At 45.0% G+C, this 21,430-nt stretch overlaps 1 protein-coding gene across 2 annotated transcripts in view; it reads left to right on the forward strand.

The window, feature by feature from the left end:
* Positions 1-21,430, forward strand: part of CPNE5 (copine 5) — a 124,191-nt gene that overhangs the window by 32,366 nt on the left and 70,395 nt on the right. Inside the window, exons 3-5 of one of the 2 annotated variants that reach the window (XM_081915405.1) lie at positions 14,403-14,559; positions 16,333-16,372; positions 18,400-18,476. In XM_081915405.1, the coding sequence (XP_081771531.1) occupies positions 14,403-14,559; positions 16,333-16,372; positions 18,400-18,476 (274 nt within the window). Of the gene's footprint in view, positions 1-14,402; positions 14,560-16,332; positions 16,373-18,399; positions 18,477-21,430 lie in introns of those variants that run through there. The other variant, XR_014169413.1, reaches the window with a different exon arrangement.

Below are 21,430 nucleotides of genomic sequence, written 5' to 3' on the forward strand. Positions count from 1 at the left end.
CACATTACTACCTGCACAGCTTTCCCCTCTATGACATGGAAGACCACTAGGGGGTCTGTAAAGGGCCCAGCAAAGCAACTTGGATATCGTATATTATTAGTATGTGTGGTGCAGGCGACATTCCAACTCTAACCGACTGAGCTTTCCAGGATGCTGTGCTGTCCAGGATGCTATGAGCATATAAGTGGAGCCTTTGATGGGTGCAAACAACAAGCAGCCAAAAGCCAGAGAGAGAAAAAAATAAAAGGCAAATGAATACTACTTGCTTCCTGAATACCCTTACAAGCACATCCTGCTTATAGGCCGTTGACTTAGCTGCTGTGAGTGCATGAGATAGCAACTCCATTCTCCCAGCATTAGCCACACAGTGTAACTGAGCGGGTTTCAAGCCCTAAAGATGCTCAATGAACTATTCTCCTCTTCCTCTCATCCCAGCTAGCTTCTAGGAGAGCCTCCTTTATTTCTTGGTGACTTTCGATGCTATTAACCAGGCATTGGCAAACTCCGGCCCTCCAGATGTTTGGGACTACAATTCCCATCATCCCTGACCACTGGTCCTGTTAGCTATGGATGATGGGAATTGTAGTCCCAAACATCTGGAGGGCCAGAGTATCCTTAATAGTATCCTTCTGAAGCAGCTATATCGGAGGTGGGTGGTACTGCTTTGTGGTGGTTTTGGCGCCACTTAGATGGGTGACTCCATAAAGTAGTGCTGAAGGAATTAGTCAGCCCCTTGCTATTGAACATCTGTGTGAAACCATGGAGTGGGGTCACCCAGAGTTTTGGAGTGCATTGTCATCAATATGCTGGTGGCACGCAGCTCTGCTTCTCCTTTTCGTTGCCAGAGGCTTTTTTGGTGGATGCACTGAACTGGTGCCTACCTGAGATAATGGATTGGATGAGAGCCAATAAACTGAAGCTCAATCCAAATAAGGCAGAGATACTGTTAATGGGTGGTTCTGCTGTCTGGGTAAGTGGCATTCTCCCAGCTCTGGGTGGGGTCTCACTCCCCATTGATGGAGGAGGTTCATAGCTTGGGGACACTTCTGGATCCATTATGGTCTCTGGAGTGGAGGCGTCCTTATCTGGATGCTGGTAACCTGTCTTTAGTAGTATATGCCCTGGTATCATCGTGGTTAGAGTACTCTTATTTTTGGGACTGCCTTTGAAGATGGCTTGGAAACTGCAGCTGCAACAGTTGTTTTGTGGCCAGACTGAGGGTTCAGTCATATAACAATGATTCTACTCTGGCTGTGCTGGCTTCTGGTATGTTTTCAGGCCCACTATGAAGTGCTGCTTTCACATATAAAGCCATATATGGTTGAGGATCCCAGTACTTTACAAACAACTCTTCCAGCATGAACCCAACCAGACCCATAAGTCAGCATCTGAGGCCCTCCTTGTATGGTCTCGTCTTATAGAAGTATGGGGGGCTATTACAAGAGATGGGGCCTTTTCAGCAATAGCCCCAGACTGAAGGGATGCTGTTTCCAGGAAGGCCCACCTGGCCTCAGTGGTATCTCGTTGACACCAGCTCAATACTTACTTTGAATGTCAAGCATTTGGTTGCTAATTTGTATCCTCTTCGCTGGCTTTTGCTGACGGTTGTTTTAATGGTGATTGATTATATTAATGTTTGCAATTAATCCAGAATGTGGCAGCTAGACTGGTGACTGGGAGTGGCCGCCAGGACCACATAACACCGGTTCTGAGAGATCTGCATTGGCTCCCAGTACGTTTCTGAGCACAATTTAAATTCGTGGTGCTGAGCTTTAAAACCCTATATGGCCTCAGTCCTGTATACCTGAAGGAGCGTCTCCACCCCCATAGTTCAGCCCGGACACTAAGATCCAGCACTGAGGGCCTTCTGGCGGTTCCCTCGCTGCGAGAAGTGAGGTTACAGGGAACCAGGCAGAGGGCCTTCTTGGTAGTGGCGCCCACCCTGTGGAACACCCTCTCTTCAGATGTGAAGGAAATAAGCAGCTTTCCTATCTTTAAAAGACATCTGAAGGCAGCCCTGTTCAGGGAAGTTTTTAATATTTAACGCTGTACTGTTTTTAACACTTGATTGGTAACCGCCCAGAGTGGCTGGGGAGATTTATTATTATTATTATTATTATTATTGGGATGATTGGAGGTTTTAAATTGCTTTTATTTTTATATAATCACTTTTAGTCTCTGATTTCATGTAGTTGTGTATTATTGTCTTATTTATTCCCAATATGCATCACCTTGAGATCTTGGGTGCATATAAGGAGATTATTTTGATATATTTATATAAAATGCATCAATCTCACTCTCTCCCCCTCCACCCCACCCCCATATAAACATACACAAATAAACACACATCCACATTCATGTGTGTCTTTATACACACACATTATATCTATATATCTATATCAAAGTGAGAGCCTCATTGTGTGTGAGTCCAGCCAAGGACTGGCCAGTGATGGGGGGAGAAGGAGAGATCCATTGACCTTTATCTAGTCCCCCCCTCCACCACCCCCCATGTGTAGCTCTGCCTGCGGAAGGTTGAATGTGCAATCATGTCCTAATTTTGTACAATGCTGAGAAAAACCTAATTAATCCTAATTTAAAGCATTCATATCCCCCTCAGTTATCTTTTATAATCACAACTTTCATTAGAGAAGATTGCAATAAATTACACATGGTTAAGCTTAATTTCATTTTCAGATTTTGATTAAGGCGGATGATTCAGAGATATATTTATGCTTATAAAATAAGAAGGTACATTTTACATTAATATGCACTTTAATTGTTGACTGTTGGATGAACAAATGTGGTTTTGGTTTGTCATTTACTCTGTGTGCGTGTGTGCTTTTAGGAAGTTATACAAGACAGTCCAGTCTTGAGAAACCTAAACTAGAAATTAGAATTATGCCAGCAAACCACAATGCATATCTCTAGCAGCGGGAAAAGACAGAGCTCAAAGAAATGTAGCAAAAGGTACAGCTAAGCTGGAAAATCCTCAGAGAGGCTTCTCTATGGGGGAATCAGAGGATAAGGGAAGGAAAAACTAAAAATTTAAGGGGCATGCTGGGCCTATTGCAGTGGAGGCCGGTCCAATCGGGTGAATAAGGTATTGCCACACTAAAACCACCCCTGCCCTCAGTCAGCTTCATGGGTGCTTGCTTAGAACTTGCAGGATATACCAAATTGCATTTAGTCCCCTCTCTGTAATAAGCGACTTTCCTCAGCTTAATCCAGTGCACTAAAAAGACGGAGACGCTACAGCGGGCCAATGCAAGGACTGCCTGAGGTCGGGCATTATGGAGCTGCTGCTTGGGTCCAAAGCTCATAAATCACCAGGTAAATAAAGCTGTGGAGCAGAATCCCATTTAGCCCGATGCCTGAAGTCAACGGTTGCCTACCCAGGGTGGTGTAGCGTCTAGTGATAGCTGTGGTGCCAATATGCAGAAGTCATTTCTTGGAAAAAAAGCAATTATTCTTGGCAGGAAGATTCTAGCAATTAGTTTTAGGCAGCCAAGTCCTAATTGAGTGTACCCAGCAACACATGCAAATATTTACGTACAAACAAATGAGAAGTATACATACAAGGAGGAGTCAATATTGTGATACGTTCTTGGCAATATGGCTCAGGATATTCTAACCTTGTTTGTTCCCTAGTATAGTAGCACGGATAGTTATCACACATGGACATTCCCTTCCGCATATCTGCAGGCAGGCGGTGGGAGCCCCGTAATAAAAAGCCGCCACATCTGTAAAAAAGGGATCCTTTAAAATGCAGCTGCAGAGCGCTGACCTGCCTGTCTGCATTTACAATACAAACAAGATCCTCATTTATTTGTAATACTGCAGAACCTACTTTTGTTGGGCTAAACATAGGACATTCTCACAATACTTACTGGCTGAGCTGCTGTTGTAAGGGGAGCTTGGCAGTTGTTTCTCCATGGCAATTAACCTCTCAGCTCTCGCTGGGCGCCTGCTTAGTAAGGGGTCAGATGGCCTCAGGGCAGGGCAGCTTTGTATCTGTGCTACAAGCCATGTTTGTGTGCAGGGAGGTTTGTGCAGAGATATCTTGGGAGAATTAAGGTATAGCAAGAGTAGCAACATGGTGCCCTGCAGATGTTGTTTGGCTCCATCTGCCATTAGTCCTGACCAACATAACCAGCCGTCAGGGATGATGGGTGTCCTAGCAACACCTGGGGGAGCCACTTTGGCGATCCATGCTCTATAGGCTGTTGGTGTGTGTCTTTTTTGGAGAATTTACTATTGCTGGACAGTGGAAGATCAAATCTCCCATTTGGCTTTCCTGCCCACCCCATGCGCTCAGTTGGAGAAGAGGCCCTCCTGCCTGCGTTGACTAAGGCATGCTGGGCGGAAACAAGGGAACAGGCCTTCTCCACAGCAGTCCCCTGAATGTGGAACATAATTATTCAAACATTTGAATATGCATAAAGCAGTGTGGGATGACATCAATGAGCAGACATGGGAAAGATTGCTAGACTGGTTTAATTGTAGGAGGCTTTAAGTTGGTTTAATTGTCTCAGCGTAGAATTCAAACCCATTCAATTTGACGCCCCAGGGAAAGGGAAACTTGGAAAAGGAAAAAAAAGGAATGATAAAATCCCATTCTTTCTTATATTTACTTGCATTTGGAGGATTCCGCCCCACTCCTCCAGACTTGAGTGTCGCTGGTCTGTAAAAGACAGTTATTGTTTATCATATATTGCCACTTTAACACACTACCAGTGCTTGAAACTTACATGCGAAAGCAGTGGCATAGCGTTGGGGGTGCAGGGGGGGCCGGCCTCACCAGGCGTAACATCTGGGGGTTAGGGTTAGGGGGCGCAAATCCACGGGTTAGGGGGCACAAATTACTTGCCTTGCCCCAGGTGCTGACAACCCACACTATGCCACTGTGCGAAAGGCTGGGCTGGATGAATCGCAAGCCGGAATTAAGATTGCCGGAAGAAACATCAACAACCTCAGATATGCAGATGACACAACCTTGATGGCAGAAAGTGAGGAGGAATTAAATAACCTTTTAATGAGGGTGAAAGAGGAGAGCGCAAAATATGGTCTGAAGCTCAACATCAAAAAAACGAAGATCATGGCCACTGGTCCCATCACCTCCTGGCAAATAGAAGGGGAAGAAATGGAGGCAGTGAGAGATTTTACTTTCTTGGGCTCCATGATCACTGCAGATGGCGACAGCAGTCACGAAATTAAAAGACGCCTGCTCCTTGGGAGAAAGGCGATGGCAAGACTGGACAGCATCTTAAAAAGCAGAGACATCACCTTGCCAACAAAGATCCGTATAGTTAAAGCCGTGGTTTTCCCAGTAGTGATGTATGGAAGTGAGAGAGGGACCATCAAGAAGGCTGATCGCCGAAGAATTGATGCTTTTGAATTATGGTGCTGGAGGAGACTCTTGAGAGTCCCATGGACTGCAAGAAGATCAAATGTATCCATTCTTAAGGAAATCATCCCTGAATGCTCACTGGAAGGACAGATTGTAAAGCTGAGGCTCCAATACTTTGGCCACCTCATGAGAAGAGAAGACTCCCTGGAAAAGACCCTGATGTTGGGAAAGATTGAGGGCAGAAGAAGAACAGGACGACAGAGGATGAGATGGTTGGACAGTGTTCTCGAAGCTACAAACATGAGTCTGACCAAACTGCGGGAGGCAGTGGAAGACAGAAGTGCCTGGCGTGCTCTGGTCCATGGGGTCACGAAGAGTCGGACACAACTAAACTACTAAACATCAACAATAACTGTTAGTTCTTTGGATCAGGAGCTCTGTTTAGAGAATATTGGGCAAGTAGTAAAATGGGGAGCCCAAATTAGCTCTTTGTGATGCTGTCCATGGTATTGCACCTAAACTAAAAAGGAAGCTCCCAAACTAAAAAGGAAGAGGTCTGGCATCTCTCTGAAGATGGCATTTGTATCACCCAAATCAGTGTCGTGAGCTGCATAATAGCCGAATCAACACCATGGGCTGTTGTTTGTGAAAGTGAAGAGAGGGAGGCTTATCGAGAGCTCCTGTAGTAATTAACAGGGTGAATTGTGCGCCAAGAAGTCATTGGTGCAAATCCCACTGCAGTCATGAATTCCCTGGGTGGGCACAGCAAGTCACCACCTCTCAAGGCTCACTCCCCTCCAACCCAGCAGTAATATGAGGATAATAATATTGGCCTGTTTTACTGCATTGCTGATGGGATGTGCTCAAAGTGCTTTGAGCACCTAGGAAACATTCTATATAGATACTTAGAATGCAAGTGTATGGATTTCTACTCAGAAGTCAGTCCCATTGAATTCAGTGAGACTTATTCCCTGGTAGGACTGCAGCTTAGGCATTCATGCATCTTGAAGGAAAAAATAAAAGAGAAGAGAAGAATGACAAGCAAACTAGAAAATGTCACTTTTAATTATTTAGTTTTTATATATAAGAAATTACAAAATTAAATCATGAAAATATTCTTTAATGGATGTACTCTCTCTCTCTCTCTCTCTCTCTCTCTCTCTCTCTCTCTCTCTCTCTCTCTCTCTCCTGAAGCTGCAGGGGGCTGAGTGGGAAAATTGCCTGGAAGTTTGTATAATTTCCCATGAGAAGATGTTTGACTGTGCTGCTGTAATGACTTGTGTGGGGTGCAAAATTCTTCTTTGCTTGTTTGAGTTTGCGATTTCTTTTTCTTTTTTTAGTCTTCATTAAAATTCATTAGCATTTTAGTGGAAATTTCTCCTAATATGCTCAATTTTGCCTGATATATGCATATTTCCCCCTAAAATAATGGGGTTTTTTTGTATGTTTCAATTAATATATGTATTTTAATGGACACTTTATGCTAGTATGTGCATTTGTCTACATATTGCTTGGTTGGATAACTGCATCGCAAAATTCAGAGAAGTGTGAATTTCAAAGGATGGCTGTTCTGGAAAGTATGCCTTCCCTTTAAATGCAATCTCAGTTGAATGTATCACTAATCCTCTATTATTGCATCAGGGACATGTTGTAGGATATGCCCACAAAAAACCACAAGCCTGGAGGGGCCATTAAGTTTATAGTGTGATGCTTCCTGCAGGGAGGAGGTTTGCTGCCACAGGAAAACTAGGGAAAAGACTTGACTTCTCTTTGCCACACTAGTTTTCTGCCTTCAGGTGTGTGTATGGCAGGAAAACATTTGGATTTCTGGCTCCTGACATGCCAACTAATGTTCTACTATCCAGAAAAAGAGTTTCCTCTTGATTGTACTGCCTGTATAAGCCAATCAAAAGCATGTGAGTTGAAGCATGGTAAACAACTCTTATTGAAACCATCTTGTACCTATTGGTATTTCCCTTGGGCTCACTCTTACACTTTTTGAGTCATAAAATATACATTGTCCCATTGGACGATGTTGAAATTTGTTTGCTTGCTTACACTGAGCTGTCTTGATTTCTCCCCTAAGATGGGGACCTGGTCCATTTCACGATTCTGTCGAGGTTCAAAGTCCCCTTGGTGTGAAATAACTTTTAAGTCCAGAGTTGACTTTAATTATTAAAAGCAGGCTCCACGCCTATCAACTCATCTGCTGCTTCTCAGAACATTTTATGGCATTCTGTGTTGTTGCACAATGGACACAAATTAGCACAATGAAGTGGTGGTTAATATTGCCACTCATCACAGATAATTGTTCCCTGAAGCACTGCCCCATATCTGGAGATAATATTTGAGGCTATCTTTGGCCTCCTGTATTATATCTCCACTGCCATACAGCTGCAAGGCTAGCATTCCCCAGCTCCTACCTATCCACCCATCATCCATATCTCACCTCCCGGTGGAGGCAATAAAGAAGCATGGGGGGGGGGGGAGAGAAATGTGCAAAAACAGTAACCATCATGGGATGATGTGGAGTAGGAAAGTAGGAAATTGGTCCTGTTCAGTGCTTGAGCAAATGTTGCTGGCTTAATTGAAGCCTCTGTCTAGGGGTTGAAACAGCTCAACTGTCAGAGCAGCCACTCAGGACTCAAGAAGAAAGAGCTCTGATTCTGGCATCACCAGTCATTGGGGATGGTATCTGCGTATTTTCTGCTCTTCTGTGATTGCGAGCATGAAGCTGGTACGGGGTGCAAGAGGGAGCATCAGGAAGCTTCGGTTTCTTTCTAGCTCCTGAATAAAGACTTGGAAGGGTGCTTCCCCAATCTTATCTCAGAAGTGTGGGGGGTGGAAGAACAGGATTTTCAGTGCTCAGGCATGAGAGCAGTGAATAGTTGTAAGAGGCCGTATTTATACCTGTAGCAGTATCAAGTTTATCTTAGGTAATGTCACTTCAGGCTGGACAAGGAGGTCTGCATGTCTGATTCCTCCCTGGCCCCTGCCAAAACCTTCTTGCATGTAAAGAAATTAAACATGGGATATGGGTGGCACTGTGGGTTAAACCACAGAGCCTAGGACTTGCCGATCAGAAGGTCGGCGGTTCGAATCCCCGTGACGGGGTGAGCTCCCGTTGCTCAGTCCCTGCTCCTGCCAACCTAGCAGTTTGAAAGCACGCCAAAGTGCAAGTAGATAAATAGGTACCGCTCCGGCAGGAAGGTAAACGGTGTTTCCGTGTGCTGCTGTGGTTCACCAGAAAGTGGCTTAGTCATGCTGGCCACGTGACCCGGAAGCTGTACGCTGGCTCCCTCGGCCAATAAAGCGAGATGAGCACCGCAACCCCAGAGTCTGCCGCGACTAGACCTAATGGTCAGGGGTCCCTTTACCTTTACCTTTATGCTCTACCTCTGCTGTCAGGGCTGGCACAGTGAGGCAATTGCCTTAGGCAGCAGGCTGGGGACAGCTGGAAGGGGTGGCAGAGCTGTGCCTTGAGGAGTGTGCTACTTTCTGCCTCCTGTGTTTGTCGCTTGTTGCCTGCCTCCTCCTGTTCCTCCACCTCTGCCCCTCTGCTGCTGCCTGCTCATCTTCAGCCTCCTTCAGCTTGCCTGGGCTTCTGTGGGCCACTTCCAATCACCTCAGGCAGAGACAACAGTGGAGGGGGCGGTGGCAGTGGAGGAGGAGGTGGGGAGGGTGCCATTTTCTGTTTGGCTTAAGTGAAGAAACTTCCTGGGCTGGTGCTCTCAGAAGTAGTATGCCTCTAAATACCAAGGGGACGTGAGTGGCGCTGTGGTCTAAACCAATAAGCCTCTTGGGCTTGCTGATCAGAAGGTTGGCGGTTCAAATCCCCGCGACTGAGTGAGCTCCCGTTGCTCTGTCCCAGCTCCTGCTAACCTAGCAGTTTGAAAGCACGCCGTGCAAGTAGATAAATAGGTACCACTGTGATGAGAAGGTAAATAGCATTTCCATGCGCTCTGGCTTCTGTCACAGTCCTCTGTGCGCCAGTAGCGGTTTAGTCATGCGGGCCACCTGACCCAGAAAACTGTCTGTGGACAAACACTGGCTCCCTCAGCCTGAAAGCGAGATGAGTGCCACAACCCCATAATCGCCTTTGACTGGACTTAACCTTCAATGGGTCCTTTACCTTTTACCTGCCTCTAAACACCGTTTAAGGGACGCGGGTGGCGCTGTGGGTAAAAGCCTCAGCACCTAGGACTTGCTGATCAAAAGGTCAGCGGTTCGAATCCCCACGCTCGGTCCCAGCACCTGCCAACCTAGCAGTTCGAAAGCACCCCCGGGTGCAAGTAAATAAATAGGGACCGCTTACTAGCGGGAAGGTAAACGGCGTTCCGTGTGCTGCACTGGCTCACCAGATGCAGCTTGTCACGCTGGCCACGTGACCCAGAAGTGTCTGCGGACAGCGCTGGCTCCCGGCCTCTAGAGTGAGATGAGCGCACAACCCTAGAGTCTGTCAAGACTGGCCCGTACGGGCAGGGGTACCTTTACCTTTACCTTAAACACCACTTGCTGGGAATCACAGGTGAGCAGAGTGCTGTTTCTCTCATGTCCAGCTTGCAGACCCCTCACAAGCATCTGGTCAGCCACTGTGACAACAGGATGCTGCACTAAATGGCTTGACCCAACAGGCCTGTCTTATCTTCTTATTTCCCCAAGTAGCTTTGCCAATAGTGCAATTCCCGAATCTCTCCTGAATTCCTTTTTTAAAAAATGGCATTAAGAAACGTTCAGCTTGAAAACACCTTGATGTCTCTGCTTTCTCAAAAAGAGCAGATGCTCAGCCTGTGACGAGGTGGCCCTCTGGGCAAATTGCGAGAATTATTCCACATTATTATTTTAAGCTCTGGCATCTGTCCGTCTCCCTGGTTAACATAACAGATGCATCCTGAGAGTGACTCAGACAAAGAGGTTCCGTTCGCCACCTCTGCCTGGCAAGCGTACCAACTATATGGGAATTAGTTTTAATTATATATTGTGCTTAGCTCCTTCAGTCAACAAAATGTAAATATTTTGAACAGGCAAGCATGGATTTATTTATGCTAAACCTTGTGGCGATGAGATGGAAGGAAAGTCCAACTTTTCATTATCAGAGATGTCGGCCTTTGCTCTGTTCACCATGATTCTTTTTATCCAGGGCAGAGCAGGGCAGGTGCTCCCTCTGGGGGAGCAATGCTCTGTGTTGACCCTGTTTACCTCTACTGCAAGCTGAGGTTGAGGAATGGGAGTTCTGGGGCAAGAGAAATTCACAGCCAGAAATGTGTGTTTTCCTAGTTTCCTTTTTTCCTTTGCCATAATAATTCATACTTCCACAGGATTCTCACTGTATCATGTAATCTCTTTCTTATCATTAGAGTCACTTTTTTGCCTAAATTTCACACTTTGCCTTACAGAAAGAGAGTGAAAGAAATGAACCATAAGAATAAAACAGGACTTTAAAGCTTTTCCCCCTCTGGCCTATTGCTGAGATGTTTGCATATTAATCCTCTTGCCGATTATCCCCCCGTCATCCTAATTCTTGAGTATCACACACAGAAAAATGCAAGCAAGGCCTGCCATGTTTCCATTGCAACTAAGGAATAATGATACGGGCAAGCTTAAATTTTGGAATGATGATTTAAGATTGGGGCAGAGGCCTATATTTCTTAAGAATAATGAAATACCCTCCATGTGTTCTTATTTTCCAGGGATGTCACTGATTTAGAGAAGCCATCCCGGTTTCTGATTTGATCCCCAAATGTCCCACTTTTTCTTAGGATGTCCCTATTTTCATTGGAGAAATGTTGGAGGGTATGGAGTTATCCGGCCCCCTGAGTCGTCTGAAGGCAATCCTGTAGCAGGCTTCCTCAACCTCGGTCCGCCAGATGTTTTGAGACTACAATTCCCATCATCCCTGGCCACTGGTCCTGCTAGCTAGGGATCATGGGAGTTGTAGGCCAAAAGCACCTGGAGGGCTGAGGTTGAGGAAACCTGCTGTATAGGGAAGTGGTTTTTTTATGTTTAATGTTTTATTTTGTCTTTATATATGTTGGAAGCTGCCCAAAGTGGCTGGGGCAACCCAGTCAGATGTGTGGGGTATAAATAGTAAAATTATCGTTATGGAATGGGGCGTCCCTATTTTCATTGGAGAAATGTTGGAGGGTATGTAATGGCAATGTCATTAGTAGTTGTGATCACCTAAACTCACTAGTCACTGTACAAAGTATACACAAAGACTACTGCTACCTAGTTTATAATTTAAAACATGTAGAAGAAGAAAGGTGAAATAATAATAATAATAATAATAATAATAATAATAATAATAATAATAATAATAATAGGAGCTTGGTTTTCCCATGATCAGCTTAGTGTTATGATCACTGTAACTGAGATCAGTCTAATTTGCAGAGCTCAAATAAATCCAAGTGCCTCAATGAGATATTTCCCCCTGTTGGGTTTGTTTTCTCTTTCTCATGAAAGACAAAAAAATGAGTCTGCAGGTGGCTTCACACAGCCATTGTGAGACAGAGCCTGAAATGAGAAAGCTGTTATGAATTGATTTAATAGAGGGGTGGGATGGCTGGAGAGCTAAATGACACACCCTAACAATGTGCTGAGTTGAGCAGTCCACAATTTTCTGGGTAGCCTTTGCAATGTGGATTAAGCCAGGAAGTGGAACACTCCAATATCAACACCTTTCTGGGACTTGTCTTTCATGCAACAGATCACATTAAAAAAAAATCAGTTCACAACTGAACCATCCTCTTTAAATGTTGTCATAGCGAAAGTGATGGGATAAGGGGATCCCTGGATCTAAATCCCTGCTCCACCAGGGATCTCACTGAGTGACCTTGGCCAAATCACTTTCTCTTATCCTAATCTCCTTCATAGCTGTTGTGAAAGTGAAATGAAGTAACACTCTTGATGCTGTCCAGCTTCTGACAAATCTGACAAATTTCCAGCGGTCTGATGTGCTGCTTGTCTCTAAAGGCCTTTGCAAAAGAAGATGAATTAACTCACCCAACCATTTTGGGTATCTTATGATCTCTAAGGCAGAGATATGGGGAAATCTAGAAGCCTGGATTCCCTACAGGAATTTCAGTGAGCTGTTCTTTCACAACCACAGTCCTATTAAGAATACTTCCCTTTTATTCTCTGCTCTTAAAATATGTAGGATCACAGGAAGCTGCCTTGTACCAGATCAGACCACAGGTCCATCGACTTCATTATTGTTTACACTTACTGGCAGTAGCTTTCCTGGGTTTCAGGAAGGAATCTCTCTCCCTGCCCTACTGGGAGATGCTGGGGATTGAACCTGCGACCTCCTGCAGATGCTCTATCACCGAGCCATGGCTCTTCCCCATGCATGGCATATACATGTTGGGAAAGAGACTGAACCCACAGTGCTTCTACCACACCAGTGCAAACTCACAGTCATGGCAAAGCGCATGCAGAAGATCCTATGTTCAGTCCCTGGCATCTGCAGGTAGGGCTGAGATAGGTGTCTGCCTGATACCCTGGAGAGTGACTGCCAGTTAGTGTAGACAGTGCTGAGCTAGGTGGACCAATGGTCTGACTTGATATAAGGCAACTGCCAAGGTTCCTAGGTTTGTTCCGGTCTGTGCTTTGTTACTTTACAAACAGCAATTGAAATGAGTTCCATCAAGTGGTCAGCTGACAAAGTCAGCACTCTTACAGAGATGATCAGGTCCTGGGGCTCTATAGCTTTACCTTTCTGTCCTTCAGTTCACAAGGGACAACAAGGCTCTCCTACCTCTCAGGTTGTACAACAGCCGAAAGTTGAATTTCTTCAAGGGCAGATTCCTTTCTCCATGGTCTTGGAAGTATCTCCCATCAGAAGCCACCCATTGCCATTTGGAATACAGAGAGAGAGAGAGAGAGAGAGAGAGAGAGAGAGAGAGAGAGAGAGAGAACCATGATTGTGTCATAGGATTAATTTATCCCCTAAAGATATTAATTGTTAGCAGACAGGAAGGCTCCGTAAGTCCACCCCGCTATTCTGTGACCCCCTGAGGACTGATGACGTATAATTAACATCCGTTTAATTGATGCACCTAGAGAGACTTAATCACACAGCCTTTATGAACTCTTGCTAGGCTAGCTTTGTGCAAAGACAGCTGCCCTTTGCTACCATACTTACAATGCAAACAAGAAATTGGCAGTTTCAGATCTAAGAGGTTCCTGTCTTTACACTGACTCTCTTGTCCACCCCCTTTCTGTTTTCGCTGTTGCATTTCCTCAGTTTGAACATTTTCTTTTCGCACACACCCTTCTCTATCTCTGCAAAGGTCAAACCACTCCCATATCCTTCAGCAGTGTCTATTTAGTAGGCTGAGTTACATAGGATGCACCATGTGCATCAGTTTCTGCAACACACAACTAGTTTGCACCTAGTGACTGAGCATTCCCAGTGCGCTGCAGCAGTTAGAGTGTTGGACTAGGGCCTGGGAGACCAGGGTTCAAATCTCCACACAGCCATGAAACTTGGGCAAGCCACCATCTCTCAACCTAACCTTCCTCACAGGGTTGTTGTAAGGGTAAAATGGGGAGGGAAAGAACCGTGTGCCTTGAGCTCCTTGGAGGAAAGGTGAAATATAAACGTAACAATAAATAATGTAACCAGCAGACTGCCTGCCTCCTGCTTTTGTCAACCAATCTATATAAAGGCATTCTGATATTGTCAGGTTCATTTTCAGTACTTTTCCTCATGACCCTACCACATATTGGGTTGAAGTTTGAATGAAGCGACTCTCCACAAGCCCATTTCCTGGTCAGTCGCTAACAACTCAGGCCTCAGCACCATATATATGAGGTTGGGGGCTTCCGCCTGCCACTGTATGCATCATTGTACATTGGTACCTCTGGTTACACACATAATTTGTTCCGGAGGTCCATTCTTAACCTGAAACCATTCTTAACTTGAGCTACCACTTTAGCTAATGGGGCCTCCCGCTGCTGCCACACCACCAGCACACGATTTCTGTACTCATCCTGAGGTAAAGTTCTTAACCCGAGGTACTACTTCCGGGTTAGCGGAGTTTGTAACCCAAAGTGTTTGTAACCCAAGGTACCACTGTATCTCATTTGTCTTCCTTCCCTTCACAGTTTGGCAGGACTGAAGTCATTGACAACACCTTGAACCCTGACTTCGTGCGCAAGTTCATCCTCGATTACTTTTTTGAAGAGAAGCAGAATTTACGTTTTGATCTGTGAGTGACTTCACTCAGGGCATTCTGAGTGTGGGTGAGGAGAAGGTGCAAAGAGAATTTCAATGGCCCCTCCATGTGTCCTTTTTATGGTGCATTCATGACAATTTGTGCTCATTATGGCATCGGGGCAGTTATATGCAAACCCGCCTTCAATGCCATTTGAGCCTGCAAATGTTTTTAGGTAGACATATTGCTTTATTTCTAGTCAGTGCCGGTCCCTGCTGAAATGCTGCGATTTCTTACACCACAAATGTTCTAGTATATTCCGCACACTCTCACTGTTGCTTTGCTTATAGTGCTTCTCCAGATGGCAATACGGTAGCGACACTGGGGAAGCGCCACAGAACAATGAATAGAACGGACTGATGTGTGGATGGCCCAGTGTAAATCCACACACTGATCCACTAGTACTGTGTCAATGACACATTGAAGAATACAGTGGTACCTCGGGTTAAGTACTTAATTCGTTCCGGAGGTCCATACTTAACCTGAAACTGTTTTTAACCTGAAGCACCACTTTAGCTAATGGGGCCTCCTGCTGCTGCCGTGATGCTGGAGCACAATTTCTGTTCTCATCCTGAAGCAAAGTTCTTAACTCGAGGTACTATTTCTGGGTTAGCGGAGTCTGTAACCTGAAGCGTATGTAACCCAAGGTACCACTGTACACCTACAAAAAAGCAGGCAGGCAGGCAGTCTGGAGAGGCCCAATGCCTATCAATAACGTGTCTGGTTGGGTAACATCCGATGGCTTGGTGAGACAATATTGGAAAGAGAAAGCATGCGCATTTCCCTTGCTAGGATTTGCAAAGACAGAAAGGAGCCCCAAGTGCATTGAAATTCAACAGACTTCTTTTTATTCAGAGCTTCAAGGGCAGCAATAATTCCAATTAATCTCAGGATTATTGCCTTATCGAGCCAGGCTTTGTCAGTTCTCCTTTAGAATTCTTACACTGTTCTGCCCCGAAATTGGCTTCTCCAAAGTTCCCCCTTATTTAGGAGATCTGTACTTTATTGAGCAATGTTGCCAAAGGCCCTTGGCATGGGAAAAAACCCTTGAGGAGCAGAAAGTCATGCTGACACAAATTTCTTCCTCATAATTATTCTTTGCCATTTTATCCCATACAAACCATTCTCCAGCACAGAACAGATACTATCCAAATAATTGTTTGTCCTGTATCAACAACTCTGCAGGACAGTTCGGCTTGGGAAAGAAAACTCCCATTTGTGCCAATAGGCCTTTTAGGTGTTTTAAGACCTAGTTGTTATGTGGGGAGGAGAGGGAAGCAAGGGTTTTTGGACAGCTCCTGGTCGGACAGAGGGTGGGGTTAACTCTTCCCTCCCTGGCAGCTACTCCTGCAAATCCCCACTGTCCCTTTAATACAGACTTCCACAACGGGGGCCCTCCAGAGGTTTTGTACTACAATTCCCATCAGTCCCGGCCATCACGGACCTGCTGGTTAGGGCTAATGGGAGCACATGTCCAAAATATATGGAGGGCCACAGGTTAGGAAACGGAAGGTTGCTTTAAGTAATGGATAAAGGAGACAGTTCAAGTCCGCTCTCAAGATGCAGAGCATACGAACCCACATAAGGAAAGTAGTGGGGTTGCTTGCCTGGCCTTAAAAACCATTGCAGCTGTTTCCTTTTCCACAGATGTTGCAGTCTCCTACCTGCCATGCTCTCATTTGCTGCATAGGCTTTGCAAAGTACAAAATGCCAGGGCAGGACATGGCTGGAATGTGACATATGGTTTCTGCTTCTCTTTCTGTGCAGCTATGATGTGGACTCCAAGAGCCCGGACCTGTCAAAACACGTAAGTTAAGGGCACGTTCTCTGCTTCTTCGTGCGATCCTTTCACATCCATTCTGAGATACTTACCCATTCATCCTTGTCTTCCTCCCCCCCCCCTTACAATTCCATTGGTAGGAATATAGAAAACTGTCCTATCCTGCGTCAGAATATTTGCCTGTCTAGCTCAATATTGCCCACTCTGACTGGCAGCAGCTCACCTCAGTTTCAGGCAGAGGTCTTCTTCCCCGTCCTTTGCTAGCAGAACATTTCTTAACCAGAGATGCCAGGGATTTAACCCTGGACTATCTGCATGCAAATCATCAAGTGCTTTGTACAATGGTCCCTCCCCTATGTTGTAAAACCCAGTTAAAATCCAGTCTTTTCTTTCTGCTGATTCTGTCTATACTTTGGTTCATTCTCTCTTTCTTTTTGTCCTTGTTGGATTATTGCAATTCTCTTTTTAATCACTCTTCCCTGTTCCCAGCTTCGGTTTCTGTTTAGTATTCTGACACCTCCCTTATCTTGTCTGCATGCATGATTATGATAATAATTTCTCTGCTTTTAATTTCTTTTAGCTGGTTATCGTTTCCTTTTCCTCATTTAGTTTAAGGTTCCTTTACTTGTTCTGTTGATTCATCCTCCAGTTCTTCTATCTCTAATTTCCCTACATCAGGGAATGGGGGGGGATGGGGGGGCTCTAGATCTCCAGATGTGGCTGGACTACAACTTCCATCATCCCAGAACATTATTTACTTACTGTTTTTCTGTTGCTCATAGAAGTAAGGTGACCACGTGAAAAGGCAGGCAGGATTATTGTACCTTTTAATAACTGGTCAGAAGAGGAAATTTCAGCAGATGCTGGTGCCGCTGTTTGAGAAAATAGATGTGTAAAAATGTGACACACAGCTATTGAAAATAGGACCATTGTCCTCTTGCATGTGGCCACCCTAATAGGCAAGGGACCATATAGGGCCAGGAGCAACCAGTGAGGAGGGGCAGTGCACTGGCATCGCTGTGTCTTACTGGGAGGCAGAGCTATGAAGCTGCAGAGAGTTGGTACCCTAGTGGAGCACTGCATCCATCTCCCCACCACTTCTCGCTTCTGATAAGTCACAATGACTCTAGTGCCACAAGACCCAGTTAGCCTTGGCCAGATCTGGTCCAGCAGGTTCAGGGCAGAAGCAGATTGGGGTCAAAGCCATGCACAAGGAATGGATGCTTCCAAGGGGCAGACAACGAGTCAAGACTGGGAAGGAATTCAGGGCAGGCCCAAAGCAGAGATTCACAGAGGATGGAAATCAAGCAGAAACAAAAGTCCTGGAATGAGCAGGCAAAGTAGGTTTGAGGAGCTATGTCAGACAAAAACTCCTGGCCAGCCTACCATCTGTCTCCTCCAGCCTCTGTTTTACCAGTACAACCTGGAGTTGTTGAAGGCAGGACAGCCAAATTCATCTCAACTTCACTGCAAAGCAGGACCAAGCAGGACATGAACCCATCTGTGTACAGATGGATAGAAGCCAATCAGACCCAGACTCTGGCACTGGTATCTCGCCCTCCTTGGACTAGATCTGAAACAGCTGCCTCTCCTGTGTTGTAGGATTAGAGCAGCATGCCATGGGCCCAGTTCAGGGATTATCGGTGTGGTAAGGAAGCCACTTCCTCTTAGTTCAGTTTCCCGTTGCTCCAGTAACGTCTGTTGCAAGGAGCCATGCGGCTTGGCTGAAGGGCTGATTTAATTCTCCTGCAGCTTTGGGAAAATTGAACCATCCTTAAAAAAACAAGTCAGCTCTTCCTCTTGCAAAATAATATATTGATATATTGTATCAGGCAGGAAATATTGATGTGCATGGTCTTTTTCTTCCATTTTTAACTGAAATGAAGAAATCCCCACAGGAATGTTGAATTTGTTGACTGGATTCTTCCATGAATAGATAAGGGTTTTACCAGGCCATCTTCTCATCTTCAGTTTCCAGGGATCCCTGGACAGAGGGAAATAGCTCCAATGGACCTGTGCTGTTTCATAATGATTATATTGATTTCCTTCACCAGGATTTCCTTGGCCAGACATTCTGCACACTGGGTGAGATTGTTGGGTCACCAGGAAGCCGCTTGGAGAAGCCGTTGATGTGAGTGCTCACTCCCTACATCTGCTGGGGGCCTGATGGGTTGTTGTTGTTGGTGTTGTTTGTCTGCAAAGTTATAAAGTTAGGCAGAAAGCTTTAGCCATTACAAACCAATAGAGGATGAAATCACACAAGTCTTATTCCTATTTGAGATCCTTTGATGTAACCTTTGTCTACCTGGTTCCTACAGGATGTTATGGACCACAACTCTCATCTGCTCCAGCCAGCACAGCAATGACTGATGGGAGTTGTAGTCCTAAACATCTGGAGAGCACCAGGCTACTGAAGGCCACTGTACAGGTTTCCTGACTGATTCATAGTTACGTAGATAAAAATGTGGGCTAGCGTTGCTGCTAATGCGTGATGCAGCCTGCAGCCAAGGTGTTCTTGCCCAGTCAAATTAAATGAAAGCACAAGAGAAAATCATGCACATATATGCACTCCATATCAGTTCTGTAGCAGTTTAATAGTCACGGCTCCCCCCAAAGACTCCTGGGAATTACAGGCGAGGGTGCTGAGAATGAGCCTTTAGATTTTACCTCATGCATCTGAAGAAGTGGGCTTTAGTCTGTGACAGCTAATGCCATTATGCTACTCCTCTGGAAATCATAACCACATGACATAAGTTCTGCTAGCATTTACAGAGGGAGACATCTAATGTTTGGTTTCGCGCAGTGTCTTAAATGCTTAACACGTTTACTAGGAAATCAGTTCCACTGAAATCAACAATATTTTTGAGCAAATATGTTGATGTGGAGGCAGGGGAATGGAGAGCTAGGAATGCTAAATATATATTTTTCTCCAATAAACTTGAATATATGTATATGTGTGCTGCAGATAACATCCAGCTCCTTGAACCTTTTCTCTTGGCTAATATATATAATCCACATCATTTATCACATTTCTTTCTACTCTCTGGACTCATTAATGCATCCCACAGTGGCATCTGCCTCTTATTTAATTTGCAATCTGCATTAGCTTGTATTGGAAATGCCTATCTTGGTTGGTTTTCTTTCATATTTCATATTTCTAGAAAAACAAATATAATTTTTGAGGATTCCTCCCCCCTCCCCGGGTATAATGCTTTTACATATGTCTTTATTGAATTTCAAGTTATTATTTTTGGTCCCGTTCTCCAGTTTCTCAAAATTACTTTCGGTGCAGATTCTGTAAACCAATGCATCTCCAACTACCTCCAGCCCTACATTTATTTATTTTCATTTTTCATTTTTAACATGCCATCTATCTCTTTCAAAAGTAATGCTGAACCCATCTCAGGATGATACACTATGGCCAGCCTCAGGCTTATGCCCGCTCCTTAGATTTTATGAAAGAGAAAAATGGAAAGTTCTGCTCGTGATTTGAAGCAAGCTGTAGTTTCCCATTTTTTCCAGACACAGGAAACTGTGATTTGTACATAAGTCATTTAATAAAGTAGGATATTGTTTCAAAAACAATCAATAGCAGCTGTGCCATGATCCCATTTTGTATCGGGGTCCCAGGGCCGCTTTTTGAAACATGGCTAGTCTTAAGCCAACTGCTTAAAAATATGTGTAAAGTCCCATCTAGTTTGACACTAAGCAAATCCTTTTTGCTGTTCTGTTTTACTTATTTCGATGCTCTGTTTTGATTGCCCTGCTGATTCTTCTCTTGTGTTACATTTTGGATTAATTGTCTGGACTTGAATTTCCTTTAACCGCGAATTCTTCTCCACAGACTCTCCCAGCTCACTATGCCCTGTTAACTCTTCAGCTTCTGACTCCCCCCTCCCCCCATTTTTCTCGCTCAATGCTATTTTTCCTTCTGGCAGTAGTAGCTTTTAAATTTTAGAATGCCAACCTGTTGCCCTCCAGAAGTTTTTGGGCTGCAGCTTTCATCAAGCCCATTCTGCATGGGGAAGCTGGTTTGGGGCTGATGGGAGTGATTGTCCAGAACAGCTAGAGGACACTAGGTTGGCCAAAGCACAGAGGCGGAGCTAGCTGCTTCGGCTTCCGGCTATGCACCTCAGGACGGCAGTGTCACACCCCCCCCCCCCAGGGATGACACCCTCAGGTGGACCGCACCTGCTCCATCCCCCTTCCTCCGCCAGTGCCAAAGCAGGTTTAGGAAAATTTTCAGGATATCAGCCTAGCAAAATCTTATGTTGGATAAGCCCTGGTGTTTTTTAGGAAAGGCATGGGGATTCAGACTGTGTCCTGCAGTTGACCCTCCCTTCTGAACTCACAATGGGAAGCAACTGTTGGGAGTGCAAAACTCTGACAATACAGTCATACAAGTGTAGCTTTCCATTCCCTCCAGAGCCCCAGGAAGGCAGCAGGTGCCAAGGGTAGGCTTGCCATGGGTCAGGAAAATTCCTCATATGTCCTGGTTTTCAGACGGGGATTTTGCTGAACTGGCAAAATGTCAGGGGAAACCCGGATGTATGGCAGCTCCAAAGGCTTGAAATTACTTGGGGGGGTGAGGTCTCCCCAAAACTAAAAAAAAACTCAACAATTTTGGTGGGTTTCTAAAGAAAAGCTCAACAATTTTGGTGGTCTCCTTAAAAAAAAATAATCCAGCAACTTTACGGGTGTCAGGAATTTTACTTTAAAATATGGCAACGTTAGCTAACGGACCACTTCCAATTGCCAGACATAATTGGAAATGAAGATTCATAGAGTGGGGGAAAAAGATTCACTTTTTCTGTCTTTTGAGAAGCTGCCTTTTTAATTCAAAAGCACCACGGGAGGGTGACTGCAAGGAGCAAGGCAGTCCATCCTAGTGGGTGGGGGGCATTATGGAAACCCACTGTGGAATTAATTATCATTACTGCTGGAAATAAGTCAGAACCCCATGCTTTCTCCTTAGAGAAGCAGCAGGTACAAAGTGCCGACCCTGACTGGATATAAAGAAACAATAAAGGGAAGCAGATTTCCAAATCATTATTTAATCCTTGCACTGCTCTTCTCATGTGTAAA

The sequence above is a fragment of the Podarcis melisellensis genome, assembly GCF_964234715.1.
Source record: "Podarcis melisellensis genome assembly, chromosome: 6".
Taxonomy (NCBI): domain Eukaryota; kingdom Metazoa; phylum Chordata; class Lepidosauria; order Squamata; family Lacertidae; genus Podarcis; species Podarcis melisellensis.